At 35.4% G+C, this 23,811-nt stretch overlaps 1 protein-coding gene across 1 annotated transcript in view; it reads left to right on the plus strand.

Annotated features, from left to right (window-relative positions):
- SCN9A (sodium voltage-gated channel alpha subunit 9) overlaps positions 1-23,559 on the plus strand; it is a 128,438-nt gene extending 104,879 nt beyond the window's left edge. Inside the window, exons 19-27 of the mRNA XM_081096284.1 lie at positions 4,134-4,288; positions 7,623-7,796; positions 10,800-10,922; positions 14,817-15,098; positions 15,758-15,811; positions 17,100-17,241; positions 18,491-18,588; positions 19,783-20,053; positions 21,572-23,559. Of these exons, the coding sequence (XP_080952410.1) occupies positions 4,134-4,288; positions 7,623-7,796; positions 10,800-10,922; positions 14,817-15,098; positions 15,758-15,811; positions 17,100-17,241; positions 18,491-18,588; positions 19,783-20,053; positions 21,572-22,764 (2,492 nt within the window). The 3' untranslated portion in view covers positions 22,765-23,559. The remainder of the gene's footprint in view (positions 1-4,133; positions 4,289-7,622; positions 7,797-10,799; positions 10,923-14,816; positions 15,099-15,757; positions 15,812-17,099; positions 17,242-18,490; positions 18,589-19,782; positions 20,054-21,571) is intronic.
- Positions 23,560-23,811: the final 252 nt, after the last annotated feature.

Here is a 23,811-nt window from a genome sequence, read left to right on the forward strand (position 1 = left end):
TGATCTTATCACAGAAAAAAAGAAGAAATTGGTAACTATATGAGGTGATGAGTATGTTAGTTGGCTTGATTGTGGTGATTATTTTACAATGTATACTTAAATCATTAAGTTGTACACTTTAAACATGTACAGTTTTTAGTTGTCAATTATACTTCAACTAGAGGCCCAGTGCACAGATTTGTGCACCGGTGGGGTCCCTTGGCCTGGCCTGCAGGGATCGGGCTGAAACCGGCTCTCCGACATCCCCTGCGGGGTCCTGGATTGCGAGAAGGTGCTGACCAGCCAAGGGACCCCAGTGGTGCACGATCGATCAGGGCAGGGGAAGGACCTCCCAAGGGCTCCAGGACGTGTCTGGCCTTTCCTGCTCAGTCCTGATCAGCTGGGCCCCAGCAGCAGGCTAACCTACTGGTCAGAGCATCTGCCCCCTGATGGTCAGTGAGCATCATAGCAACTGGTCAAATGGTCAAACAGTTGGACACTTAGCATATTAGGCTTTTATTATATAGGATAAAGCTGGGGGGAGAGGAGAATAGGCACAATCAATACACTGAGATAGAACTCGGATTAGCGGTTACTTTTATGGGGTACAGATTTTGAAAGGGCATGAGAGCCCTTTGTGGGCACTGGGAATATTACATTGTGACCTAGGTGACTCCTAGTTGAGTATATCTATATATATTTAAAGTTTGTGTACTATACTATATGTATGCTCTACCTGAATAAAAATTCAAATAAATGAATAGATATATATTTAAAGACAAGAAATTTATGGAGGGGCACAGATCTCTCAGTTGCATCACTGTGAGCAGCTATGCTCTCTCAACTAGAGACTTTAAACTCATTGGACTTGCTATACTATAGAGAAGTAAAAAGCAAAGGGGAAAGGTAGGAACCAACTATGATATAAATAAAGTGGTCAGAGAAGGTCTTTTTAAAAGGTTACATTTGATCAGAGACCAGGAAAAAATTGAATTGGGCCATGCAAATATATGAAGGAAGAATATTTTATGTAGAGTAATGAAGGCACATGCCCTGCGATGAGAATAGGCATGACATTTGAGGAAATTAAGGGGCTAGTATATATTAATAAAACAAGTTGAGAGATGTGAAGAATGGAAAAGTTGAAGTCAGGGGACCAGATCAGTTGAAGTCAGTAGTAGAGGCCAGATCATAAGAGTTGTGAAGTAAGTCCCACAACACGCCATCATGAGAGTGAATGAGTGGATAGTAAAGGCAGAAGTTGGACAACTTCTTGGCTGTTCCTGCAGTAATGCAGATGAGAGTTGATGGGAGTTTACACTAGTGTGTTAGGATTGGAGGTGGTGAGAGTATGAGATTCTGACAATATTTTGAAGTTAAAGTTGAAGGAATTTGCTGATAGGTTGGATGTGGGGTGTGAAAGAAAGAGAAGAGTCAAAAAATGAGTCAAAGTTTGGGGGCGCAGAAACTGGAAATAATGACTTCAAAATGAGTGGGCTTGTCAGGATGGGAAATCAGGAACTCGTTCACTTATGTTGGAAATGACTCTTAACCAGTTCATGATTGGTCTACAGAAGCTGAGCCAGAACCAGTGCCCATTTAGAGCAGCCATTTGGCCTCCAGAGATTTTTGTTACCTGAAAGTTAGCAGAAACATCGAAGAAAATGTGAGAGTTAAATCAGTGAAAATGAATACTAAATTGATTTTTTTGTTCATTGTCTCACATCCATTGATCCTTTCCAACTTAATGACTGTCACTTTATTATTTCACATCTTGTTCCTCTTCTTCACCTTCTTTATTCTGTTTCATTAGCTCTGTAATTCAAGACTTCAGGCTCCTTCCCTAGATTTGCTCATCACTATCCTTAATTCTACTTGTCTTGCCAAACTATAATTATGAACCTGGCATGACTCTTTGATTTTGTTTGCTTTTATATTGTACTTTAATTGGATTATACATTTAGTAAATTGGACCAGCATGTGAGATAGATACACATTAGTTCTTAAAATAATGTATTTCCTGTTAATTTGGTAGGAGGAACCAATTTAATTTCCCCAAAAAATGTTCTTTGTATACCAACTCTCTATAAAATAACAAATAACTACTTCTGACTTTAGTAACACAGTAACCACTTCCTTTGTACCTTTTATTAGAAAGAAAATGTGGACAAAACACTTATTTTAGAGGATTTAGACATTTTTAAGAGGTGGTGAAAAAATGATTTATTTTCCTAATGAAATTTTTACATTAATTATATGGATCATGCTACTATGTTTTTTTTAATGGGTAATCTGTCTTGGAAGAGTTCAATGGTTTCTTTATCATTTGAGAGCATTGCTTTAACATGATGAAACCAAGTTTAAACTTTATGTAATGGATCACAACAGCAAATTAATGAAACCACCCAAAAGAAATATTGTTTGCCCACTGGGATCTATTAAAATGTCTGAGAGCTTCTCTGTTATCTTCACATTTAATTAATAGTCCTTAAAAAAAGAAGGTGTGATAATGTTGCTCGCCATCTAGGTTGGAAATCTCTTGGGAAATGCCTTTCCATAAAAGCCAGACAAGTAGTCAAGTACTCCTGCCTCAAAATTAGAAAAACCCTCTGAGATGTGATAAATCCTTAGGGCAATATTTATGTAGCTTCATCCCAGATAAAAAAAATTGTCTTACCTGTCTAATTAGAATGCATAGTACCTTTTCTTGCCTCAATCAAGAAAAATATTTTTCTTCAACTTTCAGACTGCCAAAATAAATCCCAGTTGGTAAAATCTTCTTAACCCTGTGGTTAAGAAGATTCTGTTCTGAATGAGAACTTTTATTTAAGTATAAGATAATTTCTAAAGTCTCAAGCATTAAGTTAATATAAAAACAAATTTCATCCTAAAGTTTTCCAATCTTTCTAGTGTTTTCTTTTGCCCTGAAAAAGATATCTGGGAGTCAATTTTTGGTCCGACTAATTTCTCTTTACTAATGTATTTGAGATATAAGGTAATTATTTTAAATACAATAAAGGTAAATTCTTTCAGATCAGAGGTCATGTTAACTGTAATTAACATTGGATAAGTGAAGTCAGGTGTATATTTTCCATTCACCCTGTTGTTTTTTAAATCCAATTTTTGTGTAAATTCTAGAATTCACAGAGATATGACCTTTTAGATCGTGAAATTCTTAGGTGATTTTAGAACTCTTTTGGAGGGACTGTGTCTTTTCAGGCAACTATGCACAGCATATTAAGCTATGTATAGGATGCAGTGATGGCGAACCTATGACACGTGTGTCAGAGGTGACACGCATGTCAGAGGTGACACGCGAACTCATTTTTTTGTTGGTTTTTCTTTGTTAAATGGCATTTAAATATATAAAATTAATATCAAAAATATAAGTCTTTGTTTTACTGTGGTTGCAAATATCAAAAAATTTCTATATGTTACATGGCACCAGAGTTAAGTTAGGGTTTTTCAAAATGCTGACACGCCGAGCTCAAAAGGTTCGCCATCGCTGGACTAGAGTAAGTATTGTAAGCAGAAAGAAAGGGCAAAACAGACACAGGTTTAGCCTTATTGGAACTTAGAAACTTCCGGAGAGAAAGGGCAGAAACACATAAAATATACATCATGGCAAAAATACCAGAGACTTGGGGGGAAAACATTGCTTGCTACATTTCTATAAAGCTGGAAATTACTAATAAAGTGTGAGGGGGGGGAGAGAGAGAGAGAGAGAGAGAGAGAGAGAGAGAGAGAGATGTGAAAGAGAAAAATCTATTGATTGCCTTCCGCACAAGCCCCAACCAAGGCCAGAATAGAACCCCCAACCCAGGTATGTACCCTTGACCAGGATTGGAACCTGTGACCCTTTGGCCCATGGACCAATGCTCTAACCACTGAGGATTGCAAAAAAAAATGTTTTAAACACTGTAGAAGAGATTGGCGAGAAGTCAGGGAAATACAGAAGACAGGAATATATCCTAAGTTAGAAATAACTGACAAGTATTAAGAAAACACCATGAGAATTAGGAGATGAGAGAAGGTTGAATCTATTTGAAGCTGCGGGTATGTGTTAGAAATTATTTGGTTGAGGGACTCTCTTAAGGAAACATTTGCATTAAATCATGTATTTTAGCCATTTTAATGCATATCTTTCTTACCAGGTTGCATACGGAGGTTCCCATGCTGTGATGTTAGCATAGACTCAGGAAAAGGAAAAATCTGGTGGAATATCAGGAAAACATGCTTTAGGATAGTTGAACACAACTGGTTTGAAAGCTTTATTGTTCTCATGATCCTGCTCAGCAGTGGCGCTCTGGTAAGTAATCTGACACCCAAAGCAATAAGTTGATTGTCAATACTTAATGAATTGGGAGATAAAAATACCATAGCAAGTTGTTTTACCTAACCATTAATCCCTATGATTAGTACCAAGGGTAGAGTTTTAGTTCAGGTCAGTAAATACTCACTGAGAACTTCTACATGCAGGACATTATTGTTGCTGCCCTGAATGCAAAAATGGGTAAGACCCAGGTAAGATAAGGAACTTGGAGAGCAATTGGGGAAGAAAGGGGTACCAGTAATGAAAGTTTTTAAGTGAAGAATATACTGATAAAACCTGTAGCAAGAACCATTGTCTGCTTGGGATTTCAGAAAAGTAGATGATGTTTTGCAAGATCTAGAAAGATTAATAGTAATTTTCCAGTGAGGGGAACATAGTACAATTGGAAGGAAACATAAAACAGCATCAGATATACAGGAAATTAAAAGTTGGCATACTTAGGAAGTGTTATGGGAGGAAGAGCAAGTACAGAGATGGAGGTGGTGGCCAGCAATGCTGTGACAAAGATAGGCAGTGTCAGCTTATGAAGCATCCTGGGTAGTATTCGAAGGGAAAATAAACTGCAGTTTTAGGGTGAGAATGGACAAGTTTCTCAGTCTTTTATATATACTGAGCACCTTCAGTGAGAGTTGAAGGGAATCTGGGAGTTAAGAGCTCCCTGAGCCTTTTCTTAATTTGTTTTTCTTCCCTGCTGACTAACAGAGATGAGCCATTGGAAGCATAGTTCCAGCTGGAGATACCACTGGAAATTCCATTCTACTGAAAGCAGGATTTGCAAGAACTTTATAAATTGCCTCATAGACAGTCTTCATGGATCTGGGATTTGATTTTACTCTTCCAAGAAGTTAACCTATTACTGTTTTGTGTGTGCTGGCGGGAGATGTGAGACTTTCGAGTCAGAGACAAAGAACTTGATTACTCGTGGCATAAAAGGCAGCATGAACTTCAAACATGTGTGTGTTGGTCCCCGTTGTCCCCAACTCCCATGGGGCCATAGCATGGAGCTAAGTGTACATGGCACACACAGTGGGTGAGCGTCACAGCTGACAGGCCCTGAGCTTAGGGAACCCATCCTCTTATAACAAGCAGTAAGCAACCTGGCTTTGTCCCCAAGGGTGACACCATCTCATCTCTCAAGTTTGCTTGTTGTAAAAACAACCCTGAGAAATGGCCTGGATCAAGAGTAACCCAGCCTTGCATTCTTGGCACACCCAACAAAAACACTCAGGGACGTTTAGGGCTCACAGTAAATTGCCTCTCCTAACAATTCTCTCTCAAAAACAGGAGATGAGTACGAAATTGCTACTTCACTTATCAGGTGGAATGCAAGTAGGAGTCTTGACAGTGTCTACATTATCTTGTATTCCTAATGACTAAGGGAGTTTATCCCATGCTGAGTCACATATATAACTAGTCTCAGAAAGGAGATTACCAAAAAATTATAGAAAAGCTTAGAGTAATGCCTTGTTCGAAATGTCTAAAAAGGAAGATACCATTTTTTTTTTTTGGCGGGGGGTGGGGACACTCTCAAAACTAAAATTCAAATGAATCATGGGAAGAAGAGAAGGAAAAGGTATTTCAAGAAGCTGGTGTATGTGCTCAGGGAATTTTCCAATTGAGCTAGATTTTAAAAATACTTGTCTATAAAATAAATAAAAAGTAATAGCTCTAATTTAGTACATATTTGTTGTATTTCAAGACCTTTATATAGGTGTTCTCCTTTACTTTTCAACAATCCTGTGAGATTATGGATTTTGCTTATTTTACCAATGAAGAAGCTAGTTACATAGTGTTAACAGTTGCTTAATGTCTCAGAACTAGTAAATGACAGAGTCATAACTTAACTAAGGTCAAAGTCAAAGCCACTGTACATTTTACTATGCTGTGGCTCCTCAGGAAGGGGGGTGCATACCAAATAGGTGAGTAAGTGGTAACTAAAATGAGTAATAGTAAAGCTCACACTCCAAGTCAAATAGAGCTCATATAATGCCCTGCTTGTCCCCTTGCTCTCACATCCACAAAATTAGTCCTAGAAGCTAGGAGCCCCATTTCAGGCTCTGGGACTTGCCAGAGCAAGGTGTGCTCAGGCAGAGTATTTGGCTTTCAGCATCTACTGGTCATGCTCTGCACCCCAGGCCCAGGAACAGCATTCTTCTTCGTGACCAAGCCCCTTCCCTGTCTTCCGCCGTAGTTTCTGTCTGAGTAGCTAGCCTGACTCCTCCAGAACTTGGAGAAGGGAGGCAGAAAAGTCCCGAGGGCTGGAAGTCTCCCCTGCACTTTAATTCCACTGACTTTCAGAACCTCTGCCAGCTGCTCGAACCTTCTTTTAGCATCTTAGTAATCTGCCCATTCTCTCCGTCCCAACTTCTCTGTTTCCTTCAATATTCATACCAACAGTTTGCACAAAGTGCTTGGGATCATTTTTAGGGTATTGATAGGTGAATTTGGAATAAGAAGGCTTATGGACAGATAGTATTATGTTAATCACTAAGGGTACAGGCCCTTTTGCTTTAATTTTCTTCACCATGGTAAATATTGTTTAAACTTGAAAGAGAAAATTCTTACTACAGACCTGTTTGGGTCAGCAACCATTTTCAATGTCTTCAGTGAGCTCAGCTCTTTAAGTTTATTCAAATTATTTCCCAAGGAACTTGTGGCTGTGGTTTGTTACTGGGAGAGTGTTAAGGGTGCCACATTCATGGAATGAATATGGGAGTGATTTGTAGAACTGAAGCTTTTAATGAATGATAAAATATTGTGCAAAATTCAAAGAAGAAATCAACCTCTGTGTTCAATAGTCATCCTAAGCTCCTGCACGTGGTCATTTAGCAAGCCCTTCTGCACTTGCTGCTGTGTTCCTGGGGATGCATAAGCATGTAAGACGGAGGGGCTCCAAATCCTACTGGTATAGGAGAGTGCAGGGTGAGAAAGATGTAGCAGAGTGGCTGACCCTGGAAACAGGTCTGAAATTATCGTGTCTTACCCAATTTGAAGAGGGATAAAAGAGGAGTCAGATGAAGTGGAAGTCCCTGCAAGTGCCAGAGATCTGGTTCTTTTCAGAATATTCGAAATAATTTCATTCCTTTGTGACCCCTTTCTCTTCTCATGACCTCTGGTGACTAGTGGCATGACTGATGGTGAGAAGTCTAGAACTGGTGCCACACAGTAGCTGTAAACCAGAAGTAACTCCGTTGGCTCATAATAGTATTATATTTCAGTGGTTTTCTTCATCAAAATTATTTCCCGTTTTTATTATGAATCATAAGCTTTTAGTTGGAAATGAATAGAAATTTGAATATTATTTCCACAGGCTTTTGAAGATATATATATTGAAAAGAAAAAGACCATTAAGATTATCCTGGACTATGCTGACAAGATATTCACTTACGTCTTCATTCTGGAAATGCTTCTAAAATGGGTAGCATATGGTTATAAAACGTATTTCACCAATGCCTGGTGTTGGCTGGATTTCTTAATTGTCGATGTAGGTACTTTGAATGAAATTTCAAAGAGGATTTCGTGTGTTGATTAAGTGTTCTGCTAAGCCTTCACTGATGTTGTTTATTATAATTTTGGTTAGCTTTGTATTTTCTGTCTATAGGTTTATGCTTTTAGAAATATTAATATAGCCAGTAGATATCTGTGAGGAATAATAAAAGAGAAACTTTTCAACAAATGTAAATTCTTTTCTCTACCATTATAACATAATTTACTCTTGCATGTGTTTTTTGCAATCAGAGAAGATGTGATTTGGATATCATTCCTGTTGGTAATATGAATAGAATGAACAATTGGAAAGTAAGGGGTGGGATGGAAAAGGGCAGAAACACAGGTTAAAAAGATAAAATACTGATTTTTTTATTGTATAAAGCTAGAAGATAAGGTGATGGGTGCATCAAGTTGTCTTTGTTAGCTAAAAGTTATATAAAAATGGTAGTTAGTACTAAAGCAAATAACGCCATGTTAGAGCAAAGAGGGTGTGGAATTTCAAAGTATGTGTCTTAATGACAATGATTGGGAAAACCAAAATTAGTCACAGCTCTTATCCCCATTCAAACACCCAACTTACCATTCATCTCTAGAGTGCTGGTGGAGCAGAGAAATTGGCATTAGTAATTTCAAATAACAAATTCAGAGAACTGTTGAGTACTTGGACGAAAGAAAATACATCAGAATGCTTCAGTTTATGTATTATTTTTAACAAAGCAAAAATATTTTTTAGTCATCATCTTGAAATAGTCAGGAAACAGATCCTCAAACAGTTTGTGAGATCAAGGCATCTCACATAGAAATTAAATGGTACAACCCATTATTGTCAAGTCATTCTTATTTAGTGTACTCTAATTATTTTAGTTTATATTTTCTTGATATAATTTAATTATGTAAAATGTAATTGTTATATGATATTCTATATTATCTTAAAAGGCTTCCTTAAATTAAGCTATGACCTCAAACTCCTAATTTTATTTTTCTCAGAATGAATTATTTCTTCATTCTTATATTAATTCTCCTAGATTTTCCAAAATCTAGTCTTTGTTGTTAGGAAAGAAAGCTTCTATAATAAGTCATAGTTTTTAGAGATTTTTTTCCCATCTGATGTCTGGAATTAGAAGACAACATGCAAATTTTTAGAGTACCAACAAGTACTCTAACATTTAACCAAGAGTTCGCATTATGGAACTTTTCAGAAAGGGTAAATCAATGCAACATTATTCATAGATATCAAAATTATATGTAAGCATGACTATAAACAACAAAATCTGACTGCAAAATTAAGCCAAAACTAATTATATCTACTCTAAAGTTTAGTTTCTCAATATTAAACTCTAACAGCTCAAATGTATTAAATATTAAAAGTAATAACAATTTTTTTATTTTTTATATAGGTGATATGCAAAAAAAAATTTTCCCAAGGTATACATAGCACCTCATATGCGCTCTTGGGCTTTCTAGTTTTTGATGCCTTATATTAATGACTTCATATTGTTTTTATATTCGCCTTTTATGTATATGTTACCTAGTTACTGCCTAGGATGCTTTTGTAATATAATAGTTTTAAAGAAAGGCTAACAAAAATAAGAAAAAATGATAAAAGAAATTTAGGTTATTTAGGTTATTTCTTTCCTCTTAACCTGTAACTATGATGGTTCTTTTAAAAGTTATTTTAAAATATTTAAGATATTCAAAAACCTTTAAAATGTTACTATAAACATGTTATTTTTATCACTCCATTTAGGAAATAAAAGTTTACAAGTAGAATTGAATTTCTTTTAAATTAAGAAAGAAATATAGCTATAATAACAAATTACTTTTTGTATTTGAAAATATCAAGTGGTGATATGAAGGGTTATGTAATAAGCAGAACTTGGAGAGGTATGTAGCTTCGATTTGAAATATTATTTAATATTTTGAAAAAACAGTAAATAAGTATTTATGTATAATTATATAACATATTACACATATATTTGATATGGAATGTTTCTATAATGTAACACGGAGAGCAAAGTTGCACACAATATTCTTGCTGGTAGAGATGAAAACTAGGGATGTAGATTTGAGGGAGGAGCTGAGATTTTTTTAAATTTCTCAAAGATTGAACAACTTATCTAGTCTAGTTTTTCTCAAAGTGTGATTCTTGAACCAACATCATTGGCATATATAGGTGGGAACTTATTAGGGATACAATTCTCAGAACCCACCTAATATCTACTGAATCAGACACTCTGGTGTTGGGACCCAGCATACTGTTGTAACGAGCCCTCCAGATGATTCTGGTGCATATTCAGGTTCCTGAACCACTGATCTGATTTGATATTCAGAGAATGGACTTGTTTGATTTCTGCAGGCTTTTTTATTATTTGAAACTTAATTGAACATTATTCATAAGTATGAGCATATATATAGTGTGTATATATATATGCATAGTTAGGTAAATGGATGTTTATGCATATATACTAGTATATTCTCAGTTTTAGACTATACTGTAGTTTTCTCAATAATTTTCAGCTGTTATATTCAATATAATAACCCCATCATGAAATCATGATTCTTCACATTGCTTTTATATAAGGTTTATATTAAAGTTTAGATGTAATTGAGTTAATTTCATATGCTCTTATGAATTAGCTTTAGAATCACACACTTTGTTATGTCCTGGGTTTTATTTCAATTGAAATTTTTATAGCTGCTCTCATTAAATGTTCAGAATTAATATGCAAAAGTATATAACCATGGACTATCAAAGTGTGAAAGGTACATGTGATTTTTTTCAGATATAAGAAATAACTTACTTTCCTTCTATTGTTGGATTTTATTTTGGTTAACCTTCCTTTCTATCTATTTCCTTGCAAAGCATTCCTCTTACCCATTGTTTTAGGCAATGACTAGATAACTTGATATATAAAATCATATTGTTCTTGTTGAGCTGCTCTTAGTGATATTTCATGATTATTTCATTCAAATAATTAATAAAAAATTTTTTTTGCAGGTTTCTTTGGTTACTTTAGTTGCAAATACTCTTGACTACTCAGACCTCACCCCCATTAAATCCCTTCGGACACTTAGAGCTTTAAGACCTCTAAGAGCTTTATCTAGATTTGAAGGAATGAGGGTAAGAAAATACTAAACTTTCTAACATAATTTGTTTACACTTTTATAATATTATTATTTTATAAATGGAGTATAAAATGTGAAAAAATAATATGTAGAAGTTATAGGCTGTTTCTATTTACACATGCATGTAAGGATATGTATATATATGAACTATTTATGTATATATGTGTGCGCATGTGCATATACACTCAGTTGTTTAGTGCATATGTTTAACAAAGAGTAAATCAAATATTATTAGGCAGTGATCCAAATAAGTAGCTTTTCTCTTCTAAAATAGAAATCTTCCCTATGCTAGAAGATCAAGTGAAGGGGACACTGTTAGTCCTGAAAACATCTCTCATATATAAGTCATCAAGGACTTGCCTGTATCAGGTGCTCAAATAATATTTTGTAAAGAACTACCTTAGGTATGGGGGCATAAGAAAAAAAAGGAAGTGAAGTAGCATCTGCCATACTTTTAATTTCATCCTTAAAAATAAATATTTCAATAAAAGTAGAATTGTCTTCAAACTATATCTGAGAAAACTAAAGCTCTGAGAGTTTCCATAATTTGCACTAGGCTGCATAGCACCAGAAAAGAGATTCATTTTGCAAAGGCAAACAAGGTGAGATAAATGATGACTACCAGCAACCTAATTTTAAGGGCTGTACAAACCAGCAAGTTCTTTCTAAAATACATGGAGGACAACGACCTTAGTTTCTCTACTTAGTCTATATCCATACTGTTGTTGCTCTCCTCATTTTCTTCTTTTCTAGATTTATACCTGTTTTCTCATGCCTCTGTTCTCTTGGCTGGGAATCAACCCTCATTCATCAATGTAGCAGATAAATACCTACCCATTCTTTAAGCCTCAATTAAAAATGTGCCATGTCTGCCCACCACCACCCATAATTAGGCATCCTTTCTCTAAGTTCAGATACATATAATCCTTATTATCTTATACTTATTTATTAGACTTCCTCTCTTCCTATAGTCTCTGAACAATTTAACATGCAGATCAGACTAGCTCACTGCTTCCCTAAATGTGCTCTACTGACCAGCTATCAGTGTCATCAGAACTTATTAGAAATACAAATTCCCAGGCTCCACCCCAGACACAACTGGTTCAGAAACTCTGGGATAGGGCTCAGAAATCTGAAGCCTCCGGTGAATATTAGCGATGGTGTAGTCTAGCAAATCTTTGTTATTATTCCTGCTACCCTATGACTGTCACCTCTGCTGCTTAATGCACCCAGTGTATGATGGATCCATGTATATGAGAGGTCCTGATTCTATAAAATAAATTTCATAAATAAAATTGAAGTACTTTTTCTCATATGAGAATTGAAAAATTACAAGTTACATTTTATACAGAAATATGGTTTTGAATTTATTGACATTACCTCCCCTTTTTGAGCATTAGCAGAATGCTACAATTTATCCAGAACTTAAGGTGGATCCCTGAACTTGAGCAGACGTTATACTGAGTGTATGGACAAATAGCATACTTTCCCCTACAAACTTACTTCCCTCAGTGATTAACCCAGCCCATTATTTTACCCTGTTTGCTTTGTTCTTTATCTATAATAATAAAAGCATAATATGCTAATTAGAACAAATGTCCTTCCAGACGTCCTCTTGGATTACCTTCCTAATGAAGTAACAGGGGCAGGGGCCAAGGCAAAGGCGGCCGCAGCGGCAGCGGGGGCCAAGCCCCTTGCACAAATTTCATGCATTGGGCCTCTAGTCTATAATACAACTGGATAGTTTAATATATATGGAAGGGAAAACATGTCTATTTCGTCACATTTATTAGTCATGTTAAAAAGGAGATGTTTCTTCATGCTGTGTCATTTTGAAAAAGAAAGTAAATAATGATTTGCAGCATTTGGTAATCTTGAGGTTTGACTGAGTAGGGACAATGGTCATGGAGAGACAGATAGGGGAAAAGTATTTCTTCTTTTCCTTCTGCCATGAAATAGTAATCATACAGTGCCACAGGAACATAGAGGTGGGTGTAGCTGCCCGAGGACATCTGGGAAAGCTTTGCCAGGAAGTGACCTTGGGCCATGACTGAGAGAGGGGGCCCCAAGACACAAGCAGGTCGGCATTCCAGGCAGAGATGCTGCATAGCAGAGAAGCACGAAGTCCCATGTGCAAGGCACATGTAAGCAACGTCTCTAGATGGATCAGTGTGCCTAGCTCAGTGGTCGGCAAACTCATTAGTCAAAAGAGCCAAATATCAACAGTACAATGACTGAAATTTCTTTTGAGAGCCAAATTTTTTAAACTTAAACTATATAGGTAGGTAGGTACATTGTTACTAACTTAATTAGGGTACTCCTAAGGCTTAGGAAGACCCACACTCAAGGGGCCAAGGAGCCGCATGTGGCTCGCGAGCCGCAGTTTGCCGACCACGGGCCTAGCTGATAAGCACGGAGGGGAGGCTAGCAAGAAATGAGGATGGAAAAGTAGGCTTGAAAAAGAGTTGGCCACTTTGAACTTTATTCTCTTAGCCTGTTCTCCCTAACTTTTGTACACTGTGTGGATCTCATGAAACCATGAATCATCTCTCCGTGAAGAAAGCAAACCCATAATGTTTTTAATAGGATTTCATGCCCACATAGAAGCTCTATGGGTCCATTGACCCCAGGATAATAACTATTGTTCTGGACCAGGGATCAACCTACCAAAGCCACAGTGGTAAAGGGAGTGTTATTGGATTTCAGCCATGCTCATTTGTGTATACTCTTACTATAGTGGCAGAATTGAATAGTTGCAATAAAGATCATACCCTCAAAGCCTAAAACTATTTAAGAAAATGTTTGCCAACCCCTGCTCTAGACAATCTCAAAGGTAATCAGAGACCCTAATGTTTCACCAGTTAAAGATGACTTAAAAGCGTGCTTGATATATTGCAAAAAAAAAAAAAAAGAAAGAAAAATGGGAGCACAATGCTTAACAAATTAGTCTTTTACACATTTGCACCCAAATTTGGACTAGAGCTGAGGTATCAGAAGACAGGTAGGTTTTGAAGGACCGGGTAATTAAGAAAATCTGAGAGTGATAAATGCTGCAATGCAATGTCACCATGCAGGAAAATTGGAGTGGCAAGAGGCACTGGTGATCAATAGCAATGGAAATGCTTAAAAGCAGGAAAAAAAGTATTAAAGATAAATTACACTTCTTTTCTGTTTTAACTAAGGCCCAGCACTATCTATATTTAGCCAAAGACCTACAGAAAGTATTTTTGGAGTCGGAATAATAACTTTGAAAAGATTGCTCTCATTTTGCAGACAAGGAAACAGAGGTCCCAAGGTCTTAACTGAATTCACATATCACACAACTAGCAGAATCAATTAAATCTAGAGGGTTCATACCCCTCAATGATTCTTAATCTTAACTCCAGCTAATACATATCAGCAATTTTTCTATATGGGAGAATTTTAACACTGGTAATTCTAGGACTATAAACCTTTAACTGTACATTTTATTTATTATGATTTATGTTTTTAAATTTCTTTTTTTCTAGAGTATGCAGATTTTACGACTTCATCTTACATGTATCAGGTTTTGATTTATTATTTTTTATTTACTCGCTTCATTTATTTAAACTTTCATGGCATCTTAGTTATTTTGTTTTGTATTGTTACTCATAGTTTCACTGTGTGTTCATCATGTATTTTTGTAAACATGTTTATCACAGGTGTCTTGTCTTGTTTTGTCTTGCTTAGCATACTGCTGAGCATAGAGTAGGCATTCAATTAACATATGTTGATTGCTTTGATTTGATGTCTAAAACATTTAAGGGTGGCTTTTCTAATTTCTCTAATTCTGCATTTTGTTTCATTAATGTTGCCCGTTTAACAGTTTTATGAATCCTAATCATTCTTTTCTTTCTTTGAATACCAGGTGGTTGTGAATGCACTCATAGGTGCAATCCCTTCCATCATGAATGTGCTACTTGTGTGTCTGATATTCTGGCTGATTTTTAGCATCATGGGAGTAAATTTGTTTGCGGGCAAGTTTTATGAATGTGTCAACACCACAGATGGGTTACGGTTTCCCACAAGCAAAGTCCATAATAAATCCGAGTGTCTTGCACTGATGAATGTTAGTCAAAATGTGCGATGGAAAAACCTGAAGGTGAACTTTGATAATGTTGGACTCGGTTACCTGTCTTTGCTTCAAGTTGTAAGTGACGCCTTTCATGGATGCTTGATATTGTACGGGGCCCTGACAGACGTCATTATTTTAAATAATCTGCTAACTAGAAGTTAAAGATAAAGTACTTTGTGACTTTAAAAAGAGAGTTGGTGTCAACTAGAACAATTGCCTATAAAAATGAGTAAAAATCGTAAGTTCTTTTGTACTTGAGAGTTATTGCTCCATAATTGACTTGTTGGTGTCATTTGGCCCTCGCCATTGCACCATCTGAATATTGCTTCAAAATGAATAGTCATTTTTCTGAACTAACAGTTTTGCACTACATGGGAATGAGAAAGACTTCTCATTAGCACAGAGCATCTTTAAGAAATGGAGATAAATTGTTTCCTGCCTTTTTTATAAAATTCTCCCCTACCTCTAGAAAAATAAAAATCATGTGCAAAATTTTCAGGAATTGTAATAGCCTGGAAATAACTGAGTAGGACTAAGATTTGGAACATGACCCCAGAATGTGTCCCTTTTTTTCTTGACATAGTACCTTTATATTAAATTGGTATTTTGAAATACAACAAAACTTAATGATTTGATATTACTTAATGCATGTAACATTAAATGGACTAAACTCAGGTGTTGCTGCTTTAAAGTATGAGCTTCAAATTCAGATTCTATAAATGTTATATTTGCAGGCAACATTTAAGGGATGGATGGATATTATGTATGCAGCTGTTGATTCTGTTAATGTAAGTATTGGTCAGCATTAAACTAAAATCTACAATTTTAAAAAACTCCTTAGTTTAGTTTAGCCATTTTCAAACAGTAGCAACAAGGAGTCCTTGGTATGTACACACAAACCAAAAAACTTCCACCTAACAGTAGCCTAGTGACTAGGTATGCAGCCTTTGGAGACAGACCTTGACTCCAATTCTGGCTCTATTATATCATGCAAGCTGTGCAACTGAATCTGAACAAATTCCCTGAGTGTGTTTATTGATTATATACAGAAAAATAATTCAGTGCCTACTTCATGGTAATCCAACATGAAAATGCAAGTAGAGCACTTAGCACAGCCTGGAAATAATAAGTGCTCAGTAAATAAAGTTTATCAAAATAAAAATGAAATTACATATTTTATGAATAGTTTTTATTTTTATATTTTTAAATTTTTTTAATTCATTTCAGAGAGAGGAAAGGAGAAGGGGAGAGAGATAGAAACATCAATGATGACCGAGAATCATTGATCAGCTTTCTCCTGCATGTGCCCTACTGGGGATCAAGCTGAAACCCAGGCATGTGCCCTGACCAGAATCAAATGGTGCCGACCATTGAGCAACACCAGCCAGGACAATTTTATATTTTAAAGTGCCATGGAAGCGTTTTCAGTGGTTCTCAACCTTCTGGCCCTTTAAATACAGTTCCTCATGTTGTGACCCAACCATAAAATTATTTTTGTTGCTATTTCATAACTGAATGTTGCTACTATTATGAATTATAATATAAATATCTGATATGCAGGATGGTCTTAGGCGACCCCTGTGAAAGGGTCGTTCGACTGCCAAAGAGGTCGTGACCCACACGTTAAGAACTGCTGGTTTATATGAAATAACTTCCACACTAAGAAAGCTAAATCCAGTGAAGACTTTTCTGTAATTAAATGAAAACAAAAATAAAACAAAATTTATGTAAATATGCTATCATCTCTTCTACAGTTTTTTTCTGGAAATAAAAAACCATACTTTAGGTCATTTTGTTACTAAATTGTCCTACCAATGTGAGAAAAGTACTCTATATGATTAAGCCCTTTGTAATTATTTGAAGGTTATATTTATGTATTTAGTGAGCATGTAATAAATACTTAATGTTGGAAAACTTTTTAAGAATGATTTTGTTGAACTTCACTAATATTATGGCTTCTGAAAAAGCTAATTCACTAGAATAGCATTGTTTGGATTACCTTATGAAACCATGTGAAAAAGGAAAGTGATGAATGTATTGTCAACATACTGTTGTTAATTACTGCTAATTTTGTAGGTTGACAAGCAACCTGTATATGAATCCAACCTCTACATGTATATTTATTTTGTCGTCTTTATCATCTTTGGGTCATTCTTCACTTTGAACTTGTTCATTGGTGTCATCATAGATAATTTCAACCAACAGAAAAAAAAGATAAGTATTTTAAGTTTCTTTCATTGCACTGAAAAATAGGAAAATTATTTTTCCAAAAAATATAGTGTGAAATTTAATTTTATATCAATTAGTAATTATCTTCATTAGAACTTCATTTATTTTTTTAAACAATTGGCCAGTGTATAGTTATAGACATACTTAATCTCATTTATCTCTGCACAGAAACTAATCTTCTACGTCAGAACTATTTTTAAACAATATGACAACTATTCTGTTTTTTTCAATGTTCTCTGTAGAGGATTGGATAATTAAGAAAAAGTAATGCACTAATTATTTATTGAAAACACATTTCAAAAATGTTACTTTCTTCGGTTCTGAGCCACTGTTCTGTGTGGTATGTCTAGGGCTGGTGCTTGAGGAAAAACAACATAAGATATGCTCCTGAGCTCAAGTTTATATTATAGCAGAAGATGTGATACATGTATTAGAAATGAAGATGTATTGAAGATTGCTAGTGAGGCATCCTGGGAGATTTCTGTTTTAACTATTGGAACATTTTATAATCTCCCCTTAGTTTTCTCCCATCCTTCCTTATGTTGCCAACTAGGGTATGAATCATCAAAAAAAGATAAAATCTGTACTTTGACTTTTTCTTCTAAGTCAGAATTCTCTTCCCAGTGTTTTCATTAGCTTTTCTTGGTAAATTCTTGATATGCTATGGTAATCAGCCCCCATCAGTATGCAATAAAGGATCTAGGCTTCTCTTGACATTGGTATGAAGGCTCTCTCTCATGTCTACTGTCAATAGATCAGATGAATACTAAAATTACATAAAGACTGCATATTAACTAGAGGGGAAAGGTGAATTAGAACACTCTAAGACAGAAAGGGGAGTCTGGTTATTATATAGGCATTTGATAAATCTTTTAAGATACAATATAATAGAAAGCTGAATATTCCCTAACCCCAAAAAACTAAAGAGAAATCATAACCAGATCATCTTTAACTTCAGGATCCTACAAGTTAAGTAAGGATTTCAGAACTAAATAATTATTACATGTAATACATATACTTTATATATGTACATTATATTAAGTATGGAGAGTCATGTGCCTACACATAGGTAATCCTTTAAGACAGGTTTTATGTATAGCTACATTGCACATAATAAAATGCATTTCATTTCTATATTAATACATTTTCAACCTGTCTTAATAATCTGAGGAAAAATTTAGACAATGATTCTGGTTTTAACTAGATTTCTTTTTTTCTTTTCTTTTTTTACCTTGGAGGTCAAGACATCTTTATGACAGAAGAACAGAAGAAATATTATAATGCAATGAAAAAGTTGGGATCTAAGAAACCACAAAAGCCAATACCTCGTCCAGGGGTAAAAAAGACTATATATATATCTTTAGCATGTAAATTTTCAAATTATTTTCAATTCAACTTTAATATACAACTTTGTCTTAAGCATAAATGTTTAGCATTAATTTTGAAAAAAATTGGAACAAAATTGCTATTTGGAACAAAAGTCCTTATAAAATTTAATATATGTATTTTAAGCACTGTATCTTTTTTTGAGTGCTTAACAAATTTATTATTATTATTTATTATTATTATTATTATTATTATTATTATTATTACGTTAGCCAGCTCCACATCTCCCAGTCCATATTTTAGTTTCCAAATAGCAGTAATAATTCTGTAGCTCTTACTATGAGCTACCAGGGGTGGGCAAACTTTTTGACTCGAGGGCCACAATGGGTTCTTAAACTGGAACGGAGGGCCAGAACAAAAGCATGGATGGAGTGTTTGTGTGAACTAATATAAATTCAAAGTAAACATCATTACATAAAAGGGTACGGTCTTTTTTTTTTTTTAGTTTTATTCATTTTAAACGGGCTGGATCTGGCCCGCGGGCCATAGTTTGTCCATGGCTGAGCTAGGCACTGTTCTAAGAACTCTACATATTTTAACTCATTTAATTCTTACAATAACTCTTATGAGGTAGAAATTATTATTATCTCATTTTATGGAGTCCGAAACAGGCTCAGAGGAGGCCAAACAATTAGGGAGGGCTAGAGTTTGAGAATTGAACCTAGGTAGTTGGTTTCTAGAGGCTGAGCTGAGATGTGAGAGGGCTAAGCACTGTATCTTAATATTCCTTCTTATTTTTAAATTTTTCTATAAAAATGGAAAATAATTACATGTGCATTTACTTTTATCATAGCTACACAACTTATTCCTGCAGTGGCCTGTAGAATATGAAAATGAATGTACTTTAGATTGAACATAGCATACTAGGGTGGATACACTTAACAGTCAATGTAAGTATACAAGGCTAACTGAATTACCAGTCTGATATATTGAAAGACAACAACAAAATGTTTGATTTACTCTGACTTTGATTTAACCCATTAATAATATTTCTTGTAGAAAGCACAAACCTATGACCAGGGATAATTTATGCAAGTTTTGAAGACTGATATATATTTTTTTAAATGTTTTACTAATGTAATGATTAGTGGATACTACTTGCTAAATTTACTCTATATTCCATTTTATTCTTGTTTATTTGCAGAACAAATTCCAAGGATGTATATTTGACCTAGTAACAAACCAAGCTTTTGATATCAGCATTATGGTTCTTATCTGCCTCAATATGGTAACCATGATGGTAGAAAAAGAGGGACAAAGCCCATACATGACTAATGTCCTCTATTGGATAAATGTAGTTTTCATTATCCTCTTTACTGGAGAATGTGTGCTGAAACTGATCTCCCTCAGACACTACTACTTCACCGTAGGATGGAACATTTTTGATTTTGTGATTGTGATTATCTCCATTGTAGGTAAGTCCATTTATTAACCAGATTTTTATATTGAATGAAACTAAACTCACACATGCTCAGAGCAGGTTCTGAATTCTTGAATATAAATTTACTTTTGAGTAAGTTAAATGAAAGAATGAAGGAATCTTAAAAAACAAAAAAAAACAAAAAAAAAACAACTTTACAAAGCAACGCCTTCGTGTCAGAATTTCTGAGTTCTCACTGCAGGCCTCAAAGACTCAAGTTTTCTATTTGTTGGGAGCACATAATACCACTTGATCCAGTATTTGATTTCCAAGATTACCCTTCACAATGGTAGCAATTGCTTCTATATGTAGGTATATCTGAGAAGACCAATACAGAGTCTGAAATCATTTCCAGTTTTAGCATATATGAAAGCTGCCCTTTGATGAATGATAATGTTAATAGCCAGATTATTGGTGACGCTTCATGAAAATTCTTCCTGAAGTCAAAGTAAAGTTAAGGTCTCAAGAAATATCATCTTCATTTCTTATGGCTTTATACTTGGCAAGTCTACAAAACATGATCATTTCTCAGCCAACCCCAGTCATGTCTATGAATGTCAGTACATGATTTTATACTTCCTTCCCTTTTCATTATCATCACTATTTTTATATTCTTCTGCTCATTCATTACCTGTACATGTCCTGCCCAGTATTTTAGGATTGCATTTATTTTTGAATTATAAATTCTAGGAATGGATTGAGTATATCATAAATTGGAAACAACATAAAATTTTTCACTATGTGGTTATTTTGACAAAGCATTTTACAACTATAACAAATTACTTAAGAGAAGCATAGAACAGACTGTCAAACCTCAGAGGGAAGGCAGAGGGGGTGGAGTGGTAAGAGATCAACCAAAGGACTTGTATGTTGCATATAAGCATAAGCAATAGTCATGGACACTGGGGAGGTGGGGGCATGTCCTGGGGGTGGGAGTGGCCGGGGAGTGGTCGATGGAAGTAAAAGGAGACATATGTAATACTTTAAACAATAAGAAAAAGAAATTACTTATTTGTCATGTGTATGGAAATATTTTCATGACATGAAGTGACTAAAATAGATTACCAAAAAAATGCTTATATGAAACATGATTGCATTCATGTGTGTATGTATGTGTGTGCTCGCATAGAAAACTGTAGAGTGATACTCAACAAAATATTAATAATAGTTATGGTTGGTGATGTTTCAGGTGATTTACATTTCCTTTTTAGCATTTACTGTATTGCTTGAATTTTCTACATAGTAGGCATTATTCTTATAGTTAAGAAAATTATTGTGGAGAGAAAAATTTCAATGCCCATAAACTTAGTGAAGGAGGGAAAATGTTACTGTAGTAAGTCTAATCATTTTTATATGGTATTGCTCAATACTCTAATTGCTATGAAATTTTTTTTAATAAAATGACAATCCTGAAATTGTAAGAGATACGCTAGCAGATAAAGCTATTTAGAGTCTAGATTTTCTATAGCATGGAAATGTAAATATTTTCTTTTTATTTTTTCCCTCCTATCAGGCATGTTTCTGGCTGACCTGATAGAAAAATATTTTGTGTCTCCTACCCTGTTCCGAGTGATCCGTCTTGCCAGGATTGGCCGAATCCTACGTCTGATCAAAGGGGCGAAGGGGATCCGCACGCTGCTCTTTGCTCTGATGATGTCCCTCCCTGCGTTGTTTAACATCGGCCTCCTGCTCTTCCTGGTCATGTTCATCTATGCCATCTTTGGCATGTCCAGCTTTGCCTATGTTAAAAAGGAAGCTGGAATTAATGACATGTTCAACTTTGAAACCTTTGGCAACAGCATGATCTGCCTGTTCCAGATTACCACCTCTGCTGGCTGGGATGGGTTGCTAGCACCTCTTCTTAATAGTGGACCCCCAGACTGTGACCCTAAAAAAGTTCATCCAGGAAGTTCGGTTGAAGGAGACTGTGGCAGCCCATCTGTTGGGATATTCTATTTTGTTAGCTACATCATCATATCCTTTCTGGTTGTGGTGAACATGTACATCGCTGTCATCCTAGAGAACTTCAGTGTTGCTACTGAAGAAAGTACTGAGCCTCTTAGTGAAGATGACTTTGAGATGTTCTACAAGGTTTGGGAGAAGTTTGATCCTGATGCTACCCAGTTTATAGAATATAGAAAACTCTCTGACTTTGCAGCTGCCCTTGATCCTCCTCTGCTCATAGCAAAACCAAACAAAGTCCAGCTCATTGCCATGGATCTGCCCATGGTCAATGGTGACCGGATTCATTGTCTTGACATCTTATTTGCTTTTACAAAACGTGTTTTGGGTGAAGGTGGAGGGATGGACTCTCTTCGTTCACAGATGGAAGAAAGGTTCATGTCAGCAAATCCTTCTAAAGTGTCCTATGAACCCATCACAACTACACTAAAACGAAAACAAGAGGATGTGTCTGCTACTGTCATTCAGCGTGCTTACAGACGTCACCGCTTAAGGCAAAATGTCAAAAATATATCAAGTATATACATAAAAGATGGAGACAGAGATGATGATTTGCCCTGTAAAGAAGATACTGTTTTTGATAAAGTTAATGAGAACTCAAATCCAGAAAAACCAGATGCAACCCCATCTACCGTCTCTCCACCTTCCTATGACAGTGTAACAAAACCAGACAAAGAGAAATATGAAAAAGACAAAACAGAAAAGGAAGACAAAGGAAAAGATGGCAAGGAAAGCAAAAAATAGAGCTTCACATTTAATACACTGTTTACAGCCTGTGAAGGTGATTTATTTGTGTCAATAAGACTCTTTTAAGGAGGTCTATGCCAAAACTTTTTACCAAAATATTCTCAAAGTCAGTGCAGTCACTAGCTCTGATTCCTTAAGATAGGTGGGCAGCATTAGCAAATGGCTATTTTTGCACTGGTAAATGATTCTGTAAGAATTGTAGGGTAACTCTATAGGGATTATTGATTACAGCAGGCAAAGGTAATTTAATTTTATTTGCTTTTAATAAATCACAAGACCATGTAGGAAATGTTCATACCTGTCTTGTCATCTTTTCACAAGATTGTAAACATTCATGTTTCCCACACAAATACAAACACACACACACACACACACACACACATGCACATATCTCTATTTGGACATCTACAAAAGTATTTTGTCTTGGCTCTGCCATGAAATACCCTGATAGAAGGAATGGACATTAGTAATGAGTGTTTAGTTAAAACATGTTGGTGTTAGGGAACAAAACACTTTTATCCATGTACAGAGGTCATTCTATATTTTGAGGTGCTTAAATTTATTCTGTATTGCATCAGAACCAATTTATATGTACCTACAAAATGTTATGGAATTAAAAATGTGTAGGCTATCCATTTCAACAAATACTTTTCATTTATCTTGACTCATGTAACAACCAGAATTAAGATTTACCTTTAGAGTATTGTGCTTTATAGCCTGTCTTTTTTATATCCTTCTTAGTTCATACAACCAAAGAACATGAAAAATTATTCCAAGTACTACATATCACATCCCTCGAAAGAAAAAAATGAAGATAATTGAAAAAAGAGGCAATGGAAGAAAGCTTTATTTACTATTACTTATATAATCTCACACTACACTATGCTGCCCAAAAATACCAATAATGACACAACTTTTCATCTCTCTTGTCACATTTTTGTCTGCTGTCTCATGCACTATTGTTTAGTCATTCTTAAGCACTAAGCAAAATTGTTATTTCCCTTCAATGACGTGCTTCCTGATATGCAGATCACTATTTAATAC

The sequence above is a fragment of the Myotis nattereri genome, assembly GCF_964212035.1.
Source record: "Myotis nattereri genome assembly, chromosome: 7".
In the NCBI taxonomy this organism is placed as follows: domain Eukaryota; kingdom Metazoa; phylum Chordata; class Mammalia; order Chiroptera; family Vespertilionidae; genus Myotis; species Myotis nattereri.